At 43.8% G+C, this 23,106-nt stretch overlaps 1 protein-coding gene across 1 annotated transcript; it reads right to left on the bottom strand.

Annotated features, from left to right (window-relative positions):
- Positions 1-528: 528 nt before the first annotated feature.
- On the bottom strand, positions 529-21,959 carry IYD (iodotyrosine deiodinase). The gene is made up of 5 exons (XM_090280693.1): positions 21,747-21,959; positions 10,176-10,367; positions 7,936-8,095; positions 3,373-3,529; positions 529-1,020 (listed from the first exon to the last, which is right to left on the bottom strand). Exons 1-5 carry the CDS (start codon positions 21,922-21,924, stop codon positions 838-840), a joined length of 870 nt encoding a protein of 289 aa, XP_090136819.1. The 5' UTR covers positions 21,925-21,959; the 3' UTR covers positions 529-837.
- Positions 21,960-23,106: the final 1,147 nt, after the last annotated feature.

The following is a 23,106-nucleotide window of genomic DNA, read 5'->3' as shown; positions in this document are numbered from 1 at the left end:
GGAAAACAGGAGGGAAAAAAGGAGTCCTGATTTGTAGAGTCGCCCGATGACGGTGGTGTAAATGCTCCCACCTGGGCATTTTCAACCTACACTCAGCTTCCACAAGCCAGCTCCAACGCACCGCTGCACAGCGCAACTAGCCATTTACGCGTTCAGGTGGTGGCCGGTCCACGCCCCCTGCTCAAGCGTGCACTGTTCCGTGAATGTGACATTTTAATTACTTCGATGGTTACCTATTCAAAACTGGCAGAATGTCCATGAGGTCCCAGAAAAGAATGTATCTCAAGAGCACATTCTTTGTCTGAACACCATCAGAAATCCTGAGAGCAGAGGGCCACTTGATTAGTCTTTTCTTTTTCAGTTTTTAATATATATTTTTTTCCATTACCATTTAGTCTAAGTTTAAATTCAAGAACCTCCACAGAGCTGAATTCTTGGGGCTACATTAAATTTTCTGATGACTGTGCTCTCTATAAGAGCTTTTTAAAAGTAAAAGAAAAAAAAATTACCTATGATATTTTTCTAGAACAATTTAAAAAACTTAAAAGCCAGAGCATGTTCTTAGTAAAATTGCATCTCCAAGGTGGATAAGAAATGGAAGAAAAGAGACCTGTTGCTCTTACTTTCTATATTCAACCAATCACAGTCTGTCAGAAGCAGGATCTCAGACTCAAAGTGCTGGAGAATGTGGAGGGGTTTCTTGATACAAGGAGCGCCCCCCTCCTCCTGTGACGGGGAGGGCTGGGAGACCTAACCCCCAGAGAAAAGAGCAGCCCAGAGACCCACCTAAGAGGGAGCAGGGTCATCACCTGCCAGAGACTCCTGCTGGGCTCCTGCCTACACAGTCACCATGATCTGATCCAGAGGTTTCCGTTTGAGGTCGGGCACTGTGGCCTCTTGGCTGGGGTACCCCACGGGGAGCAGCATCAGCAGCTTTTCATTTGTGGGGCGGCTCAGGAGCAACCTCAGACGGGGGCCACAATTGAGAGGAGTGGTAGTGACCGTCACCAGCCCTGCGTTCTAAAGAAGGAGAGGAAAGGAGTCCATTTAGAAGTCAGCCGGCAAGATCATGTCTCTGCTTCAAGCCTGGGGACAATCTAGTCCCTACGAGACCTGCTTGTTTGGTCGTTTCCCTGAAGTTGGGCAGCAAAGAGGTGAGGGGTGCCTTGAATCTGGTCTGCTTGCCTCGACCTCCCCAGCCCCCACCTTTGTTTAACCAAACAGTAGGGAGGTTCTTGAAGAAGAAAAATACTAATCTTATTTTTCATTTATGCTTAAAGAAATGAATGTTTATTTCATGGAAAGAAATTGGGGAATCCAATTACACCAAAGAAATAACCAAAAACAAACAAAAAAAGTGGTTCCTATAACCCCACCACGGACAGAGCATCATCCCCACCTGATATGCCTATGTCCCGCGAAAGAGGACCCACCAGCCAAGGAAGGAGGTGGGGAAAATATTCATCAGCCTCTCTCCAAGCCCCTCCACATAATAAACACCTAATAAAAATCGTGCATAGCTTTAAGACACCTCCCCAGCTGGCCCTCTCCACCACCACCCCCAGCTTTGCCACTCAGATTGACACCACCAAGCCAGAAAGTCCTGGAACTGCCTTTGAGTCCCGCACGACCCCAGTCATTATGCCTTGTGTCCAGATGGGGGCTTCAGGAAGATTTCTCTTTCCTCCCTCACGAATGGAGACCTGCATCAGAATTGTGCCTTATGGACCGCTAGAGGGCAGCACACTCCACACTCAAGTGAAAAACGGCTCCTGAGTCAAAGGCACGGAAGCCACTTTGTGAATTGATCTTGCTCAGGGACTAACTCGCTTCTTCCTTCCGGACCTCAAGAGGTACAGAGGTGCCCTGTGGCACAGTGATTCCTTTAATTTATGTGTGTACAGAATCAGGAAAAAAAAAAAGATTTCAGGTCCTTTAGGACAGATTTTCAAGTGATCTATTTCTCTTTTGTTAACAATAACCACCATATTTTATAAGATGTTTTCAGCATACAGACTTTTCACTGAGATAGTGAAGAAGTGCATAATGACTTATTTGGAAGCAATTGTTTCTTGAAAGTATGATCACTCTCTTATAGTCTTGTTTGCTTTCTTTGTTTTACGAGCTTACCGTCTCTCTCCACCCCAGGACCCCAGTCCCCCCTAGAAAGTACATTTCACGAGGTGACTATTGGGGGTGCTTCCCAGGATCTGTCACATAGAAGCAACTCAGAAAATATTTATTCAGGGAATGGACTGAATCACGTGAAAGGCATACGTCAACTGTTCGGTTTCATGCTTAGTATTGCTCTAGCTACTACCTAGGTGGAATTTTTAAAAGTACATGCGCATCTTTCTAAGGCAATCCTGAGACAGGATAGTGAGAAGGGAGGACAATTCCTGGGCAGGTGGAATGGGGAAATGGAGCCAAGAAAATGAGACAAGGCCAAACAGGTTGAGCCACTTACAGCCAGCTGGTGAATCACAAGACCTTATCTCCCCTAACCAAGCAGGAGAGCAAATGGTTGCTCCCTCTTCTCCCTAACTAGAGAAGACCTAACTTCGCTGGCCTTACACCACAGGTGTCTGGGAAGAGAGGAATTCTAATGCAAATGGAGAGATACCAGGGGTACAGCTGGGGAAGAAGTTGTACCACTCCCTTTCACTCCCCCTCCCCTTATTCCCTAGAGAAACAGCATGCCTGCGCTACCTGCCCCCCATCCCCCCGAACTCCCACATTTCCCCTATATAAATGTGCTTCTGAAAGCCCCAGGGAAGGTGGATGTGAAGGTTTTTTACCCACCACCTTCTCAGATTGCTGACCCCTAATATTAGTAAAAGTGCGATTATAAGCCGATCCCTGTCTCTGCTTTTTGGCTTTGGCTGCGCGGTGACAGGCAGTACAAGCCCAGACTCAGTCGCCATTCAGTTTCAATACAATGTAAACTTCACTTCTCAAGAGAAGCAGCTCAGTAATAGAGCGCTCCTTGCTGCTTTTTCATCATTCCATCGGCTCAGACAACACAGCAAACACAGCTAGAAAACCAGTCCCTGGAACTTCCAGGCTCTGAAACTGGGAGTCGGCCAACACCCTTGACCTTCAAGTCGTTACAGATGAAGGCAAACACAAGGGCCACTTTGCTGACGCTGAAATGGTGTTACAGGTGGAATTCCAGGAAGAATTCTAGCTTATGGAATCATCATACTCAACTACCCAGGTTTTCAGAGTCAGCTTTCCCTTCGGAATACAACTCTAGATAAACGATTTCCAAGTGTCCCTGAATCAGAAACTTGGCTGCAATTTGTGAATCGGGCCACGGTGGGGCCCTAAGCACCACTTCGCTCTCCTGGGCCAGGCGGGAGGGTGACATACCTGCAGGGCAGCGAGGAGGATGCCACATGCAATAGAAGCACTGATCTCATTGTAGTAGTGGACCTTTCTTTTGCCATTGGCAGCAAAACCATGTACTTGTTTGAAAATGAGAATCAGAACAGGAGCCATGTCCAAGTACTCTTTAACCCAATTTGTTCTGAAAAGAAAAAGTATATATATATTCCAGAGAATATTTGCTCTTAATGATTTTTGTTTTCTTTTTACAGCCTTTGCTTATTTATGTTGAATATCAAACACATTCACTTGTCTTTTCTGTTTAAATTGAAAAAGCAGGGTGTTTGTGTGAGTCACCTTCATCTCTCTATCCAAGCCAGTAAACAGGTGTTAACAAGGGCCCAGTGTGGCAAAGCACCGGAACATGCTCAAAACTACAAAGATGCGTCCTGTAACCCAGAAGCCAGTAAGCCAACTTCAGGAAAATAAAACCTTGTGAGCGCTGTTTGAGAAACACAAGCCAAGTGCATTAGACACCCCCCAAATGAAATGTTAATTTTGAATGAGGAGATCGGAAGAACATTTCCAGTTTCCCTTGAGGCAGGACATTGAAGGCAGGTGGCCAGGGTTACAGGAGAGAGAGTCCTAGTGAAGAGATGAGGAAAGGCAGAGCCAGGACAGAGAAAGCTTGGCAGAGAATTTCCAGAAGCCCAGTAGACTAAAGAGTGGGGTGCGTGGCGCGGCATGGGTGGGCTGGCAGGTTACATGCAGATTTTGCAGGACCCTGGACTCCAGTTGGTAGGTGATAAAGGGTGATCGTTAGCTTCTGAGCAGAAGCACTCCACGATCAGATCTGTTCTAGGAAGAGGCACATGGGTGTGGGCTAGGGACCAGCCCAAGGAGGGGACAGAGAGGGGACCGTGGCAATGACCCAGGAGAACCTGGGGGAGGTGTAGAGGCTGAGCATGACCGATCTGGTACAGGAATGCGCAAGAGGGAAGGAAAAGATGATGGTGAAGTTTAGCTGGAATTATAAGTGGGCAGATGATAACGCTGTTAGTCCAGTTAGAGAGAAAAGGAAGAAAGCTTTTGTGGGGGTGGGAGATAATTCGTGTGAGGTATAAATGTTGAGTTTAAATTTTTGTTACCCAGTTAAGAGCATATCTCTCTCTATTCCATCGCCTTATCTCATACATTTAGTCAAAAACTTCATTCTAGCCCCGATAGTCAAAGGAAAGGTACTCATGTAATGCTATGTACTGGAATATTTTCTTAGGATGTATTATGTCATTAATTAGGAAGAGATCATTCGTTTCATTTTTAGCTTAGCTACGCTTCACTGTTTTAATACACACTAAACTCATCTGTAGATTTTCTATGCCTGACAGATCACAATTTCAAAGCTTCTTTACTACACATCCACGAGCTTAGCCACATTCGATAATGATCAATTGTTTTCTCTTTTTATATAAAAAAAAAATAGCTTTATTCACATAACATACAACTCACCCATTGAAAGCATGTAACTCAATGGTTTGGGGTATGTTCTCAGGGTTGTGCAACCATCACCACAATCTAATTTTAGAACATTTCCTTCAATTTTTTTCTTACAAAGAGAAAAAATGTTAATGGTTTAAAACATAAACTCTGTATCCAACTATCAGTGCTCTGTTGGACAAGCTACTTCACATCTCACAGCTCGGTTTCCTTGTATGTACATGTGTTCTTGTACACTCACCGCCTACCATGTTTGTGAGGGTGAGATCAGTCAAAATAGAGAAAGTGCTCAGAATAGTACCTGGTACCTAGTGCCATGTATGTGCTAGTTAGTATTAGTATTACTGCTCATATTATTTTACAGTGAATAATTTTTTTTAATTGTAAATACAGATGAAAATTAAGCAATTTACCTAGTTTGAAAGCAAGTTAGTCATTTTTAACAATTTTTGTAGTTATTTTGCCCAGGCACACATCGGTATCTAATATTTTGGGTTTGTTCAATTTTACAGGAATTGATTATGATATCATGTAAGAGCTAAAAAAGACAGCAATGTGCAGGCCTGTTAAGAGAAGGGCAAGTAGCACCTGCTCTCTGGGGTGGAAGACTCACACTAACACGTGGGAAAGGATGAGGGTTGGCAGGTATACTGAGCCTTTAATGACAGCTATGGATTCCATAGTTGATTCAAACAGAGGTCAGGGCATATGTTCATTTGCCATTCAACTGACCAAACATCCACTCATTACCTACTGTGCATCAGCACTCTGCTAATAGTATAAGACTTTTTTAAGCTGGAGCTCCCTGGACCCCTAGAGAGAAAGAGAGAGAGAGAGTGTGTGTGTGCGTGTGCATGTGTGTGTGTGTGTATGTACATATTATTTGCAAAGAAAGTCTATAACTTTAATTCTCAAGAGTATCTTGATGTATAACAAAGGTTTCTTCATAAGGCCTATAAGATGAGAAGAAAAGTAAATTAAAATACTATGTAGTAATGGTTATTTTAGATGCATGAGAAATGTATATTAATTAGGTGCTTTGAGCACTTTGATGAGAGAGTGACTAGCTATGGCTTCGCTGGGGAAGGTGACAGGGGCTGGCAGCATTTTGTGGCTACTGTGCACTCCAGAACACAATGTCTCTCTAAGTGTAGAGACTCAGCTTGACTTTTAGCCACCTCAATTTTTCCCACGATTATGGCCATAAGATTTTTATATTCATTATTAACATCCTGCACTTGTTCCAGAACACAGTAATAAGTTATAATTTCATAAGTCACCCATTTCGATAGGGTTTAAATATTTTAGGGGAAAAATATTATCCTCTGGGGCCAAATAAATGAAACAGGAGCTACACTAAGAGGCTCACTTCTCATCCTCCCACTTGACCCCCAGGACTGAGACCCCATCGTCCTTCCTTAGGCCTGTGTCCTAGTGGGGTGTTGAGTGGCTGGTGCCAGAACTGGCCACTGAAAGCCCTGAGCTGACACCCAGGGGCACGAGGACCTGCACATTCCAAGTGCGAAGGACTCGAGCTGGCCTCCCTTCGGAGAGGTCAGGACCAGTATCTGTGCCCCAACCTGCCCTCCGCTCAGCCGGAGAAGACCTGGGAAGGGGAAGGAATTCACCTTTGTGAGAACTCTCACCATTTTTGTTTGTTGTTTGTTCGTTTGTCTGTTTGTTTTTGAATGACAGCAGAATCTAAAAAATGGAAAATGACTATTTTCATCACAAAAGTGGTTGACAAGTTATGGAACCCACTGAGCTATTGTAAGAGGTGGCTGCTTCTCCGTGGGGAAGGAGGACCCAACAAGGCGTAGCTGGCTGCCGCTGCCAGGAAGAGTGGAACCTTGCACGTACCCACCCTCGTGCATTCCGGCACCAGAGTGAGGCCAGTTACACCGAGTTCCACTTCCCTCCTTTCGTCGCCACGAGGAAGCCCACAGTTACCGATGCCTGACGCATGTCGTCCTTGTACTGAAACTGTACTTTCACCGAACATGGACTACAACTAAAGCCTGATTAGTAAGATCATTTGGAAGATCTGACCAATTTAGCAAAATGTAATTTACTTCACGCAAGATCCTGAGAAGTATTTCACCATCTTACATTCCAGATGGGAGAAAAGTGAAGTAAGTTCTCGAAGCTTTATCTACTATTACTTGGGTCAGAGTCTATTTATTTACCAAGGATTCATAGGGCACTGACTATGTGCCACCACTGTTCTATGTGCTTACAAACTCATTTATTCTCATTTTACACCTGAGGAAGTTGAGTCACAGGAAGGTTAACTAGTGTTAGATCTCATATTCGAACACAAGCTCTCTAGCTTTGGAGGCCCTGTTCTTAGACTCTATCATATTTAATCCTGACACCAAGTTTTAACATTATTATTGTGGGTGAAAAAAGAAAAGCTCAGTGTGTTGGTTAATTTTATGCACCCACTTGACTAGGCTATGGGGCACCAGATGGTTCTCCCCAATGACGATGGGTCCCGTCCAAGCCATTGAAGGCCTGAATAGAATGAAAAGGTGGAATACGAAAGAATCGGCTCTCTCTGCCTGACTGTCTTTGAGCTAGGACATCAGTGTGCCTTCAGACTCCAGGTGAGATTGTCACTTACACCATTGACCCTCCTGCTCCTCAGACCTTCGGAGCTGGACTGAAACTATGCCATCCGTTCTCCTGAGTCTCCAGGTTGCTGCCTGCAGAACTTGGGACTTCTCAGCCTCCTTAATCTCATGGAACTATTACTGATAATAAACCTCAATCTCTCTCTCTCTCTTTCTCTATTTCTTTCTGTTTCTCTGCATCTCTCTCTACATCGATTCTCTGGAGAACCCAGACTAACACACTTAGAAAAAGTAAATAAATGCCCCAAATCTTGCAATGGGAAGATCAGAGCTAAGGTTTGACCCAGACCTGACTCCAGGTGAATTCGCAGCCACTCCATGATACATGTCCTCAAGGCCATACAGCGGGGAGACCTGACTTAATTTCCACACTTCCTCCCAGAGGTGAAATCAAACATTTTAACACCTATAACAAAACCAGGAAACTGAAGCCGTCCTTATTTCATTTTAACATCTCTAATCCCACCCCCTTTTGTACCTCAGTTTCTTCAGGTCTGTAACCCATCGGTTCCCCATCCTTTTCATATAGTTTATTTCCTCCTCCTCCTCAATGATCTCCCGAATCTTGTGCTTCATGTCCAGGTCCCGCACAACCACAAAGGTCCAGGGCTCCGTGTGGGCCCCACTTGGGGCTGTTCCTGTCATTCATTAAATTAAAATAAGAAATTAAAACTGCAGGAGAATGTGAGACTGTTAATTAAGGATTGATAGAGTAAGTCATCCTTGCTCCAAATGAAGTACATCTTCTAGCAAACAAAGTGCTTGGCAGTAGATTCTGGGGAGCTGCTGCCCATCCCCTCCCCACCCCACCCCTCCAGTCCATCCGGTATCACTCGGGCAGCCTCCACACCAGCTCCCTGAGATCAAGGCCAGCAGTTCTAGGGCTGTGGGACTCTATCACTGCTTCTCTAACCACGTGGGAGAGAACACCCTTATGTGTACCATGAACACCGAGGGCACTCGGAAGGGAAATTCTGACAGCCCTAATTCTCCCAGATGTCATCTGTTTTGATATCCTTGAAAATGGATAAAGTCGTGAAGCTTATTGGAAATGGTAAATTTTAAATAGTTAAATAGTTTTTAAAACACTCCTCCAATGGTAACTAAACTATAAATTCTACAGTGTCTACAGTATTCCCTCACTTGTCGCAGGTATTACGTTCCCGACATCCCCGCGAAATAGGAACCTTAAATTTATTCGACACTCTTAAACCTACATGACTTTAACAATATACGTATACAGTACTGCAAAATCCCACGATATAGCAAAAAATCACGATAAATAATTAAATGTAATATTTTTTAAAATCCCGCGATACAGTGAGGCCGCGATACAGTGAGGCCACGATAAGTGAACCAAGATATAGCGAGGGTCAACTGTATATCAAAGCTCTGACTGTGGCGCTGTGGGGTTTGTGGTTTCTCTGGGGACACACAAGAACTCCAGGACCTGGGTGTTTAGTACATACCACAGTGTGTCTCCCCCCTTTCACATGCTTCAGGAACACTCAGCCCCCACCTTCATCAGTCCCACTGTCCCTGACAAAGCCTTATTGTGCATCTCGGTGCCCAAGGAGCTTGAATTCCCCATAAGACTCCAGCCATGGCCAAAGCCAGCTTCTGATCTGGACATCATCCCTCTGTCCTAGACATGGTCAACTCTTCCTAGCAGTAGACCACAGTGACTCCCTGATAGGATATTTCAGAAGCAACTACTCCTTTCTTCCTAGTTGAGTAATTTAACAGCATAAATTCTGCATGGGAGGGCTCAGGACTCCAGCCTTGATGATGATGTTGCTTGCCACCCACCACTCCCCATGATAGAGAGGGCGTGACTGAACTGTGAGATGCATTAGTAAGTCAAAGGAAACACAAAGTTCAATTTCTTAATGGAGTGATTCTAATTCTCTTTGTACCTACACGATCTATCCAATACATGTGTCAATAACCTAGGACATAAATTGTTCCTTAATGTTTTCATGTATGCCAAATTCATCTAAGCATCATATGTACACACACATATGTAGATACAGATATATATACACAGATGAAATCTGATAATTAAAGGACTCAACAGTTTAGTGCATTTGTATTCTTAACTGAAATGAAATAAATAAAAACTCCAAGCACAGGAGGCTCTCAAATTGGGGTTTGCTTTTATTCCTCCTCCTGCTTTTCTATAATTCTTGTTTTTCTCTGTAGAGGTATTAATTTACATTGAAAAGGATTCGCTTTGCAAGTTCACAGAAGAAAATTTGGTAGATCATTAGGATGCTGTATGAGAGCATAATGGTGCATGATATAAGAAACTTGGTTCCAAAATGAAAAATGTGTAAATGTGAATGACGTGTGTGTGTGTGTGTGTGTGTGTGTGTTTTAAGGGGAGGGGAAAGAAAGGAGAGATTTCTTTTTCAATGTATTATATAATTGTGTATTCAGAAATTTTTGTTAATAAAAGTTCCTAATGTTGAGTAATTTCAGAAGTTTTGAACTGTTGTCACATATGCTCCCAAGAAGTTGGTAATAGTCAAAAGTTTATAGAAAGTGGGAATTATTATGTTTCTGGCAGTCAATACCTAGATAATACCTAGATAAGACTTTATAGGCAAGCTTATTACTCTAGGCTTTATTCACTGTGTGTGAACTTCAACATTCCTCCAATATTATCATAACAGTAATACAGCTGACATCCTCAAAACCCAATATGCAATTACAAACCTGCTGTTTTGATGACATTATCAATGACTTCCATTGGGACTTGTTCGTTACTTATGAATCTCACAGAGCGTCTCTTATTGAGAAGTTCATAAAATTCTTGGGATCTCTTAATCATTTCCTTCTCAGGGTACCGGGTGTGGGAGAATGGGATGTGTTCAACATCCTCCTCTGACTCTTGCCACTCATCAGCATCTGCAAATAATAACAAGTATCAAATTCAGTGGATGATCTTTCTCAGTCATAAGGTGGCCACTGGAGAGAAGGAGATGAAGTTCTCAGAAATGTCTGATATGAGTCAAAAACATCAACAAAAAATGAGATGACTAGATCCACAGAATCCTGACCTCTGATCTTGACAACTCCAGACTGGTTATAAATCAAGAAAAAGAAAAAATGTACCTACACAAAGATGAAGAATGCAAATTTTTGTTAATGGTGAACTAGATTATTTAGAACAATCTCTCATCAGTTGAAAATGACTAAGATCACTATAGAAAATATTTTTAGCATGACCCATGGACATGGACAATGGAGTGGGGATGGCCTGAGAAAGTGGGGGGGGGGTGGTGTCTGGGAGGAGGAGGGCAAAAGGGGAAAAATTGGGACAACTGTAATAGCATAAACAATAAAAGATAATTTAAATCAAAAAATAAATTTAAAAACTGGCAAAAATGTTTTTAAAGTCCTTTTAAAACCATTGTATTGTTGGCAACATAGTAAGACATTCCCAGGCCAAAACTAAAGAGAAAATATGAACCTGCAGAGATAAATAAGCATAGAAGCTACATTTTCCATAATCGTATTTACCAATTCCTACACATTTGAATTTTCATTTTTATATTTTTATGCATCAAAAGGGAAAGAAATCAAAGTCCAGGCCCATACATAATGGGAAGTCTGATAAGCTGGGACCCCAAGACTACATGCTTAGGGAAGGCATGAATCATAAATAAATCAGCCCCTAGTGGGTTATACCATTTTGGTAGGTCCTGCCACAAATTTGGAATATCTTGGTTCTGCCTGAAGTACCTCATTACCTAGCAGAAGCAAATGCTAGTATGCTAAAAAATTTAAATATAATTACCAACCCACAAAATATAATCAGGCATACAAAGACCCAAAACAGACTGAGCAAGAAAAAGAAGAATCAATTTTTAAAAATAGAGTCAAATGCCTAAAGTCTCCAAATATTAGAATTATCAGACTCAGAAATTGAAACAACTATGTTTACTATATTTAGGAAAAAAGGACAAACATATGAATCTGTAGGGCATAGGAAATAATATCAAGTGACAGAAAATGTAAATCATAGAACTTTTGAACTGAAAAATAATAGGATTAAGAACTTAATGGATAGGTTTAATAACAGGTTAGACATATCTAAAGAAAGAACTAATGAACTAGAAGATAAGTGAGAAGACAATATCTGGAATGGAGCAAGACGAGGCCAAAGATGGAAAACATGAAGAAAGAGCAAGAAAAACCAGAGCTGAGTAAGAATGTCTAATATACATTTGATGACAGTCACAACAAGAGATGAGAAAAAGGCTTTACAGATATAACCTGAAGAGACAATATCTGAGATTTTCCCAGAAAAGATGAAAAATGGCAAATTTGAATATTTAAGAAGCTTAGTCCATTCCAGGCTGTATAAGAAAAAGAAGCCAACATCTTTTATAATGATACATAAAATTTTAAAAGCAGCCCGAGGGGAAAAAATAACACCTTAGGAAGAATAACAAGAAGAACTGAAACCCTAACAGCAACAAAAATAGTTGCATTAAATATAAGTGGACTAAATGCTCTTGATACAGGCCAATGATTTAAATTTTGAAGTCCTAATATGCTTTTTATTAAAGTATAGTTGACATACAGCAGTATGACTTTCAGTTATATAACATAGTTATTTTGAGGAACTGTGCAAAAGGAAAGACGTTCACAGGCAGAAGGGAGCGGGAACAAGGAAGTTGTAATGAGCCCAAACCCAGGTTGGTTATGGCCAAGGCACATTCTTTTAGGACATGGCCGGGGTTTGTCAGGCAGGTGACTGCACTAGTGCTTATCGGGTGATTCCTGATTGACTGGTTTAAGCTTCCATTTCTGGAGGATCTGAAATTGTGATTAAGTTTGGTGACATGGAGCTTAGCATTAGTGACTCCATTTTGTTGTCTTGTTTTTAACACACCTGAAACATAATATAGAAAGGTTGAAAGTAAAAAGCTAGAAAAGTCATACCATGCCTCTCATAAATATGTCAATATTGGATGATAGAAAAATTAAGGCAAAAGCATTTTTGAGGATTAAAAGGGTCACTTATAATAATCAAGTTATTAAAATATTAAGTTATGAATGATAATATAATGTGATATATTATATTAAAATTTGTGACAATAATTTAATTATATTAAATTATAAATAAATTGTGATATCCTCATAAAATAAAATATACACATGAAAGCATATTATTTAAAGGTGAAAATAAATAAACTTCAGTCACATGCCAAGCATGGATAAATTATACAAATAAAATATTAAGCAAAAGAAGCAAGTCAAAAGAATTTAAACAAGATGGTTCTATTGTTTAGGAATGCATACATAGGTAATACATCTGTAAAGAAAAGCAAAAATGTAATTCCCATAAAACTCAAATAGTTACTTCCGTAGGTCAGGAAGAGGTTGTGACTGGGAAGGGACATTAGGTTTATGAAGTGCTGAAAATTCATATTTCTTGACCTTGGTGATAATCAGATGGATATTTGCTTTAAATTTATTTGTTAAGCCATTCATCTATATTTTACACACTTTTCCAGTAAGTATATTGCATTCTACAAATTTTAAAAATGAGAAGGCCACAGATACTACCAAAGAAAAAAAGTAGATCGATTGATAAGAACTGTTAGGAACACCTGAAAAAGAGAGAAGACAACATTTTCTCAATGCAGTGACATTTTAAGTAGGTCAGGTCTAGTGGGAGCTTAGGTTTTTGGTAATAAATTTCTTGCCAATGTTACTTTTTTTCAGAGTAGAACAGCAAAACCAATTTTTAAAATGTTCTGGTTGCATATTTAAAATATCAGTGCTTTCAAGAGAGATTTAGAGTATGAAACAATGAATAAGAACTTGAAAGTGTAAACAAAAATGACCATAGGTATGTCTGCCTTCGTCCACCTTCTGAGCAAAGTACCACAATTCCCATCAGTGAGAAATAAAGCCCCATGTTCACTGCCCCTCTCGAGGGAAGAAGAAAGGAGATGTGATCTTAAATCTCCGATGGTTCTTCTCTTGCTGTGCCCCTGGAGTTAGATGGCTCATGCTTCCCAGGCACAGGAGTGTGTCTTTGCAAGGGGAGCTAAGCTACCCCACCTGACGAAGCGAGGGGAATAGAATGTGGGGAGAAAAGCCCAAAGGCAGGTGTACAAACAGGAAGTCAAAGACCTCTGGAAGAAAGGGCTGCTGCCCCGAATGCTAATACACTACCTGAGTGCCTGGGCAGTGCCGAAAACTCTGAAAGAAAGAAGGGGGGGGGGGGGGCGGGGGTGATTTCCACAGGCAAGTAGGTGCAAGGGGGAAGAAAAAACACTGACAAAAAATCAGGGGGCTGCGGGCCCGAAGCTCAGAACCAGACTGGCCCCAAGAGCACCAGGTCCCCGGAAATACCCAGAAATCCTGACAGCACCTTGTCCTCCCCCAAGCCTGTGGGATTGAGGGACTAGGACTCAGCCCTTTCCCCCCTTTGATTTCTGCTCCACAGGGTGAACTCTGCAGATATCTGGATTACAAAAGCAGTAAAACATTAGATAAAAGAAACGGCATGAGAAAGTGAGACAATCCTAAACTTGACCTCTTTTTATTACCAGTGGGACTGAACAACTGTCCTTTTGGATCCCTGTTCAGGAGATGCCCGTAGCAACGATTTTTCAATTTTTTTTTTTTTTTGGTGGTGATGGTATTTAGAGGGGGAAGGGTAACCCAATGGAATAAAAATCTAGTAAGTATGATTAGTTTTGCAGAATAAAACCAGTTCCAATGTTATAGTACATACTTGTAAAACACAATATACTATTATACATTTAGTAAAATGTTGTGATTTTGTTATGTACATATTACATTTAGTAAAATGTTACACATAAATTACATTTAGTAAAGCTCCCAAAATCTTCCTAGAAAGCTGAAATATACAATTCACTCAACACGGTTTTGTTTAGCATTTACTAAGAATATATTAGTGGACAAAATAGATACGGTTTTTACACTCAGAACTTAAACATATAAACTGATTGGCAAATGTATACTGTATTGTTACTGAGGGAACCTGGCTACAGGTTCCGTTAATCCCATCTGGAGTCGCCAAAACTGTTACAGAACGAAAGGGGGTTCTTTCCCGTGGCACCTTGGTGTAAAACCCAACAATTAGTGTTGAGGAAAACAGGTCTTTATTTACAGTATTCCAACCTGGGGAGGGCAGTGAGCACTTCAGCTCAGAGCCCTGTTCTCCCACGGGACCCAGCACTTCCCTTGCTCCCCAAAAGGCTATAAGCCAAAAACATGCCCAGAAGTTCCCCACCCCTTATCTGTCAGCTGTCTCCTTCAGGATCTGGGGTACGATGTCATCAGCCTCCGTATAACAGTCCAGGAAAGCATGTGCCATGTTGCACTGGGTCATACATGTTCTCCCTTTGCCCTTTCAAAGCTGCATGGAGATCCTCTCTTCACAAAACCACATGGAGAACCCAGCTAAAATGTCTGCTACCTATTTTTAAATCCCTGACTGCATTCTCTGACGAAGTGGGTGTGGTAACCAGTTTTGACCATTCACAGAACCTTGCGCAGGCTCTGTGTGCTCTTTGTACCATTCTATGGTCCCAAACCCCTCCCATCTTATTGGGGCCTTGGAAGTATCAAAGCCATTTGTGTAACAAAGACACTAGCCACTAGCACAGGCATGTGAAGGCGTCTTAAAAGCTGTTTCCTTTCCCCATCCCCCAGCCGCAGGCTCTGGGGATTTTCAGACACCCCCACTCTGTAACAGTATGGCTATATAAACTATGAAAATGATTCATTCTCTATAAAGAAAGAGAGAATAAGAAGGAGAGGTGGCCCTGACAGGGAAGACAAAAAGGGACTCTGACGGCTGAAGAATGAGAGACTCAGCATTTGAGGGCCAAGGATGGGGAAAGGTCTGTTCCAGGCACCTCTGAGCAGCTGAAGGGGCCGAAATATGTCTGGGTCTTACTGAACAAAGGAGAGAATAAGTGTTGGGAAGTAGGCAAGAGCCTACTTATGTGGGCCCAGAGAATGCACTCCTAATAAGACTGTATATAAGTCAGAGTATCATAGGAAGGAATATAAAGGTATAAGCAGAAGTGTGATGTAACTTAACATGCTTTAAAAGGTATACATTGGAGGGAGACCAAATGGAAAAGGAAAAAATCCATAAAGAGACTTTGCCATAGCCCAGGTGAGGGATGACGCTGGCTTGGACCAGTTGGGCAGCAGAAAGAATGATGGAAGTGCACAGATTCCTGAAGCATCTTGGAGATAAAAATAAGACTTGTGCCCTAGCTGGTGTGGCTCAGACTGGTATTGAGTGCCAGTCTGCTAATCAAAGGACCGCCGGTTCAATTCCCAGTCAGGGCACATGCCTGGTTTGCAGGCCAGGTCCCTGGTTGGGGTGTGTGAGAGGCAAGCACACGGTGATGTTTCTCTCCCTCTTTCTCCCTCCCTTCCTCTCTCTCTTAAAATAAATAAATAAAAATTTTTTAAAAAAAATGATGAGACTTGCTAAGGTGTGTGGTTGGGAGGGGGAGGGAGGGAAGAACTGAGGCTGACTCCCAGGTAAATGACGAAACCATCCACTGAGACAGGATGATGGGAGAAGATCCATTTGGGGGACGTGGTGCGGGGAGGGCGGGGGGGGGCAGAGGTAGGAATAGGAACCAACAATAGGAACCAATAATGTGTCACATTCAAGACACCTTCAGGGGGAGATGTCAGGTATGAAAGGGACTGTCCAAGAGGCGAGATGTCACCTTGGGGGCCGTCACATAGAGATTAGAATGGCACATAGGAACAGAGGGAAGAGAGCAAGAAGATCCAGGGCCTGGCCCTGAGGGTGGGATTCAGGGAGAGGGTTAACTTCCTCCCACACTGGCTCCACACACTCCCCTCCTAGGAGTCTGAGGATAGGGAGACCGAAGGCAGGAGGGAACTCTCATGAAAGGGGGACTAACTTCAAAGGGCCTGAGAACCCAACTCCAATACTAGCAGGTACCATAGTTTGTGCATAGCTCTTAGCGAGAAATGGCTTTTGACGTTTTATTAGCCGGAGCAGTTTGGGCCCAGGCTGTATGTATTTAATGAGAAGGTCCAGTTATTAAGTTAAAAGAAAGTAGGTGTGATGGGGGTGGGGCACCCACCTATCAGCTTTCTGGCAATCATTTGTGAACCAAATCCACACATCATCATTATCTACCCTGAACTGTCTCAAATGTGCTGATAAAGACTTTCAACACCAAGGAGACTTTCTAGGCCATTTGTTTTGAAATCTGGCAGCCTCGGTAGTCAGGAAGTAGTCAAGGAACCAACACAGGAAACGCTTTCTTAACTAAAACATAAGTCATTAATTCTTAAGATCCATTCAGCCAGCATTGTATAAACCAAAGGCAGCCTAAGTGCATGACTTGGCAATTTCGGCAGCTTCTAAAGTCCAGACTAGGCGCTCCCTCTCTAGCAGAACGCAGAAATGGCCTAACCCCCGCTGGGCTGGATTGTCCTACAGTGCAGCCTGGGTGAGGGTGGCAGTGAAGGGAGGCTGCTGTTTCTGGAGCCTCTCCCAGGGCTGAAGGTCTGCGTCCTGCCCAGGGAACGAGCCAGGCTTGGAGAGAAAGCACCGGGGGACCAGCAGGGCAGTGAAGCAAATACAAATGCAAAAGACACCGCTTCTCTCCTTCCCCTTGGCCTCCTCACTGCCCCCCCGGAGTGTGGCCCCCACCGGGAGGAAAGACGACCACCTCTGCTAACTGCACAGCTGTCCTGCCTCCATCCTAGACCAGCCAAGTTGCTTTAGAGACCCTTTCAATCTGTAAAGCCCGCGTATTTCCAACACAAAGGTGAGCTCTTGTGGTCTGCGTTCTAATACATGTCCTGTGCTTCCACACTTGGGGTTGGCTGTTGACACCAAAGCAATTCACCTCTTATCTTTGCTTTAATCCCAAGGAACAGTGAACTGCTCCATGATTAGGGTTAATGACCAAGCAATTCGAGGTCACGTCTCTCCTTTAATGTTTAACGTGAAGGGTTTTTTTGCTTTATTTATTTTTTATGGCCGCATCTCTACATAAGTTGCTTTTGTGTTTTGTAGTTCTACTTCGACATCTTTGCCAACAGGGTTAATATTTTCCAGCTATGAAACTACAGGCCAGCTAGTGTCATGTTGTCCTTGTTCCCTCCTTGCAAATTCTGGGAGCCTTGAGGCTCAGGGAGACGTAGCTCCTGGAGGTGGGGATGGGAGACACTTTGGGGCTCAGCACCTGTCCTGGCCACGCCTCCTTCCCCACTGCCCAGGCTATCACTCTGACTCCTGTGTGGCCTCTGGGCCAGCTGCCTTCCTGCTGCAGCTTAGGCTGACTATTCCAGTAGCAGCAATGGGGGTGGGGGTGTGGGGGGGTGGCGGGTAGAGTCTGGTAATGTGCAGTTGGAAAGATCTTGACAAGAGCAACATTATCCTGAGTGGCATCGCTAGAAACTTTTCCAAGCCCCTTCATCTCTTGTGGTAACCTCAGTGTCCCCATGCTGACGTTCACTGATCCACCCAGACTCCAGCTCAGGGACAATGTGCCTATCCAAGTCCTTGTGCTTTCTTAGTCTTCTCTCATCTGAACTCAACTGTCTTCTGTCCTAAAACCTTAAGGTCTTACAGGAGTCCTGGTAAACCAACCTTTTAAAATTAGCTATGCAAAATTATTCGTGGGTGGGTATGTCAAAGGATGATGAAATACAAAGGTGAAGCTGAATGTATTGCTTCCTAAGGCAAAGGAGAGCTAGGCTGGTCAAGCTTGGTCCCTGTGATCACAGTAGAAGGCTGATCTTATGTAGTATTTTTTGTCAGTGGTCTGCTGGTATACCAGCTCTCTGAGGAGACAGGGGAAGAGCCCAGATTTATAGCATTTGCCCACTTCCATGGTATAAATACTTCCATCATGTCGTGACTTCAAGATATTGACAATTGCACAGATGCCCCACAGATTTCCTGTGCAAGCACACTACCTGTTGGGGAAGAATGAAATTCAGGGATTGGAGGACTTCCAGTGGTGTAACAGGATTGACATCATCTACAGGAACAGTGTTACTTGGTTGAGACTGTTGTTGATTGGTTGGCGCTCAAGATAGGCTGATACTGGTGTGAGTCTATCCCTGGTTTGATGTTTTTTGGAAGAGGCTGCCACCGATTGGCTGGCTTGCTTGGCTTTTACTGAGATGAATTGCCATTGATCCAATGAACAAGTTTGAAGCCAGTTTTCACAGCTGCTTGTTGCCATGAGCACATAAAAATCTGTCCATTCCCAAGTTTGCAGGAATGTTTTTATTCTTAGGTGTTTTCTACACTAAATAAGAATTTCAACACAGGCCTTTCTTAGCAGTGACCAGATAACCTGAGATGATCAAAATTTCAGTTAGAAGGACAGGTTTTAGATGGTCAAGGAAGCTAAGTGAAGTTAAAAACAACTAAGCACTAGGAGAGCCATCTTATGGGGGGAAACACCAAACGAACATTTTGTCCAGCCCAATATTGCAACTTCTCCTTTTTAGGTCTCTGCTACAGAAAAATAAAGAACTGAAAGTATTAACAGAACACCATACTGACTGATCCCTGAAGGTCGGGGACTGACATCTAATAAGCAGGGCCTCTCTAATGTCCCAACGTTCCCCTGCCCACCTGCCCACACACCTGCTGACTCTCTGGTCTCTGAGTGTGGAGTAGAAATCCTCCGTGAATCAGAGAATTCCTTCACTCGCACTAGAATGGCCTATGGTACTTATTTTACTATTTGTCTCTTACTGTTACTTTTCTTTTAGTCTGGTTTCTATTTGCGGTCATCAAAGCCATCTTATGTGTCTTCAGTAATGGAATCCTTTCTCTCCCCCAGTTATACCCACTTCCAAACCTGCAGGACTAGCAGTGGGTCCTCTCTTAGACCGCGTCCACCCAGCCAGTGGTGAGGAGCGGGGACGCGGGTGGCTGAGGAGACTGAGTTTGCGTGCCGGTTCTCCCCTACTGCCTGTGTGACCTCAGCTGGTCTCACTGAAGTAAACAACGAAAATTGCAACGAGAGACTGTGAACTGATAATTCAGGGCAGACTTGTCCATGGCTGCTGAGGAGGCGTCTGATTCACTCCTCTGTGGGAGGAATAGAGATGAAGAGGCAGAGGATTTGGAGAAATAAATAAGGAGGCAGAAAAGCAGAAGCAAGCCAACCTTCAGGCCCAGCCCCAGGTCTGTGCCTCCCCACCAGCATTATCAATCCCTTTTGTATCCCCCAAACCATTAGGTCTTCAAATCCAGTGGCCTTCCCTTGAGGCACATCCCCTCCAAGCTTCCAGGGAAGCTTGAAGCCTGCTGGCCATCTCCCGCCTCCTCTGTCCTATGTCATTCTCCTATTGCAAAGGCAGCCAGCACGCTGGCTACATGCCCGGGCTCTGGCTCTACCACCACCTGCTTAGGTAGGTGACTTAGCATATTTGAGCCTCGGTTTCTTTATCTGTAAAATGGGGATAACAACAGTGCCTACTTCACTATGTTGCTATGAAGACTAAATAATTTACTGCACTAAGATACTGAATTCAGTAAATGCTATGTGTTTTTATTATTATTATTATTATTAATCCTGGTGCTCCTTTGTCTATATCTTCTTTTCTGTAGTCCATTTCTCCCACCACAGTTCCTCTTAACTGCAGGGGCAACCCTCCCCAGAGTTCTACCCTCAGTCTCCTCTCTAGCAACACCCTCTTAGGGAATTCATTAGTTTTCCAAGTTCCAAGTCTCGCCACTATGCTGGTGACTGTCCTGGATCCCTCCTCTACACTCTTCTCTCCTGTTCTGCTTCAATGTGTCACTACCTTCTCAAAGCTCACACATCCTATCCTACATTCATCTTCCCCTTTAAACCGGACTCATACCCGTTTATGATGGTGTCCTTCTGACTCGTCCAGCCACTTTAGTTTCCCAGTATCTAATTTATTATCAAACCCTCTAGTTCTCTCTTTTAACTTCACCCGCATTCACTCCTGCCGCTGCATTCCCACTGCCACTACCATCCAGCCGTCCTTCCCAGAGCAGATCACTACCCAGCTTTGTAATGGGCATCCCTCTGCTCAAGGGAAGTGCTTCTCAGCTGGGCATCATTGGCAGCCCAGCGTGGAGGGGCATCCTTCAACGTAGAAGAGAGGAAGCCCTTCTAAGAGGGTATGGGCTCAAATCCTGTGGAATACATTCAGCATTGTAACTCCTACCACTGAGTGCCAGCTGTACCCCGCACCCCTGATCCTGAGATTAGGCCAGTTCAGAACACACACATGCATGCACGCACACACATGTACACACACAAATGAACACACACGCATACACACACATAACACACTTTCAGGGGGCCTCCATTGGAGGGTGGGAGCACCACTACCCCAGCTGAGAATCACTGAGCCTTTTCCAAATCAAAGCCACCTCACAAACCGACCTCAGACAAGCCTCCAACACAGATTGCCCAGGGCTCCCCAAGAACCTCTCTCCTCCTGCCTGCCTCGTTTATCACCTCTTCTTTCCCATGTCAGCCATGACCCAGCCCCCCTCACTACCCCATTTAATTTCATCCCTTCTCCTGATCAACACAGTCCTCCCATCTTCTCGGCACCTTTCCCAGGGGGTTGGTCCCTGTACTTCTGCTCTTTTTGCTCCTCTTACCTGAGCTACCTCCTGGCCCTTGCTCTTCATGTCTTACCAGTTTGCCAAGCTTGGTTTGTCCTTTTATTAAGCACTCCACCATGCCCCCAAGACTTCTCCAAACACCTTATGCTCAGTTCTACCCGGTTCATCTCTTTGTTACTCGTTGCCTGTTCATTGCCATGTCTACTGAATTAGACACTCAACTTAGAGGACAGCAGCCACTCTTGTTTGTAACCCACAGGGCCTGGCACAGTTAAAGGTAACAAGCGAGTCACTCCATAGATGCCACTTTTTGAATTTCAACGTTCTTGATCAGAACCCGACCACTTGTCCCACGGCCACCCCTAGCCTGCCATGTGCCCCTTCAGAAAGGTTTTAACAGCCAGAGCAGAATGGAGCCGGGGAAAATACCAGCCCTCATAGCTTTCTACTGAGTATCCAGGAATAAAGGGGGATTGGTGCCAGCAGCTGACAAGCTGCCTGCCCAAGAGACATGATCTGCCCCTGTCACTCATGAGTTTGTTTGTACAAAGGGGTTGATGAGGACACTGACCCGCAGTGTTTCTTCCCCTCCACGGGCCGTGTCCCTTAGACAAGGAAAAGGTGTAAGCTAAGCAGTGGACTTGTGTCCTTACCTTCTTCCGCTTGGTGGAGGTCAGTGCCATCCTTTAGGTCTTCATCCACCCAGGGACGAGCCTCAGGCCGGGCTCTCGGCTCCTCCTTCCTTCTCTCGATGCTTCTATCAGCATTTTTATAGATCCACACAATCAAAATGCAGACAACTGCTACCAAGACTGGGGTCAGGGCAAACATGCTCACGAGCTGGTCCCGAGAGGTGCGCTCACCTCCCGCACAGAACACGGAGCGCCAGCAGATGGAACGAAGGGGGAGAGAGGTGTGCTGGGGCAGGAGCCAGCTGAACTCTCTCCCTCTGTGAGGACTTTGCCAAGGAGCAAAGACTGCAGCTGTGTGGGTTGGGGCGTGTTTGTGCTGTGGGTTTGGTAACGCACAGGTGCATTCACTTTTTGAAACTGTGTACTCAATCAATACATTCTTACACCATAATTGCCAGGATCTCACTAAAGACTTCAATTCATTAGGTCTTGCCACCCGTGGGAGAAGGCATTTAATCTTCCTCCCCAGATACTTTCTCTGAGAGCAGCAATGTGTCTTCAACCTGCCTGCAGCTAGGAATCACCTGGGGAACTTGTTTTTAACAGAACAGATTTCCAGTCACCAATTCAGATCTGCTAATAATCTGTGTTTTTAAACAGATTGTTTGTGAAACTGCCCTGAGGTTTTGATGTTAAGAAAAAAAAAAGGCCTATATCAACATGTAAAGAAACTATTGTTTTGCATTAGAGAAACATGTTGATCCAGGAAAAAAGTGATATAAAAAAATAAAAATTGCAGTTTAATTATATAATACCTTAAGTAGGGCTTTATTTTAAAATGTCTCAATTTGGGCTGTGATAACAGAAATACCATAGACTAGGTGGCTTACATTTCAGAAATCCATTTCTTAGAGTTCTGGAGGCTCAGAAGTCCAGATCAAGGTGCAGGCTTGCTTTTATTCCTGGTGAGGGCCTTCTTCCTGATTCACAGATGGACACCTTCCTACCAGATTCTCACATGGCGGGGAAAGATCATCTCTCTCATGTGTCTTCTTCTCAGGGTGCCAGTCCCACTTGTGAGGGCTCTGTTCTCATGACCTAAGCACCTCCCAAAGGCCCTTCTGTCTAATACCATCACATCGGGGGTCAGGGCTTCAACACAGGAGTCTGGGGGCAGCACAAACATCCAAACCATACCAGTAAGGTACCAATATGTATGATATGATACCATTTGAGGAAAACAGAGTGGAAAATACCAAATATGTATATGTACTTGTATATTTATAACACTTCCTGAAAGATTCTATGATAAATGTAGTAGTGGTCATAGCAGGACATTTCTATGTCAGTTTTGCAACTTCTCATGAGTCAATATTTACTT

Source organism: Furipterus horrens, unplaced genomic scaffold, assembly GCF_987537825.1.
Source record: "Furipterus horrens unplaced genomic scaffold, mFurHor1.1.pri manual_scaffold_6, whole genome shotgun sequence".
Classification (NCBI taxonomy): domain Eukaryota; kingdom Metazoa; phylum Chordata; class Mammalia; order Chiroptera; family Furipteridae; genus Furipterus; species Furipterus horrens.
Note: the sequence above shows the minus strand (reverse complement) of the source record. Positions and strands in the feature narration are given on the sequence as shown.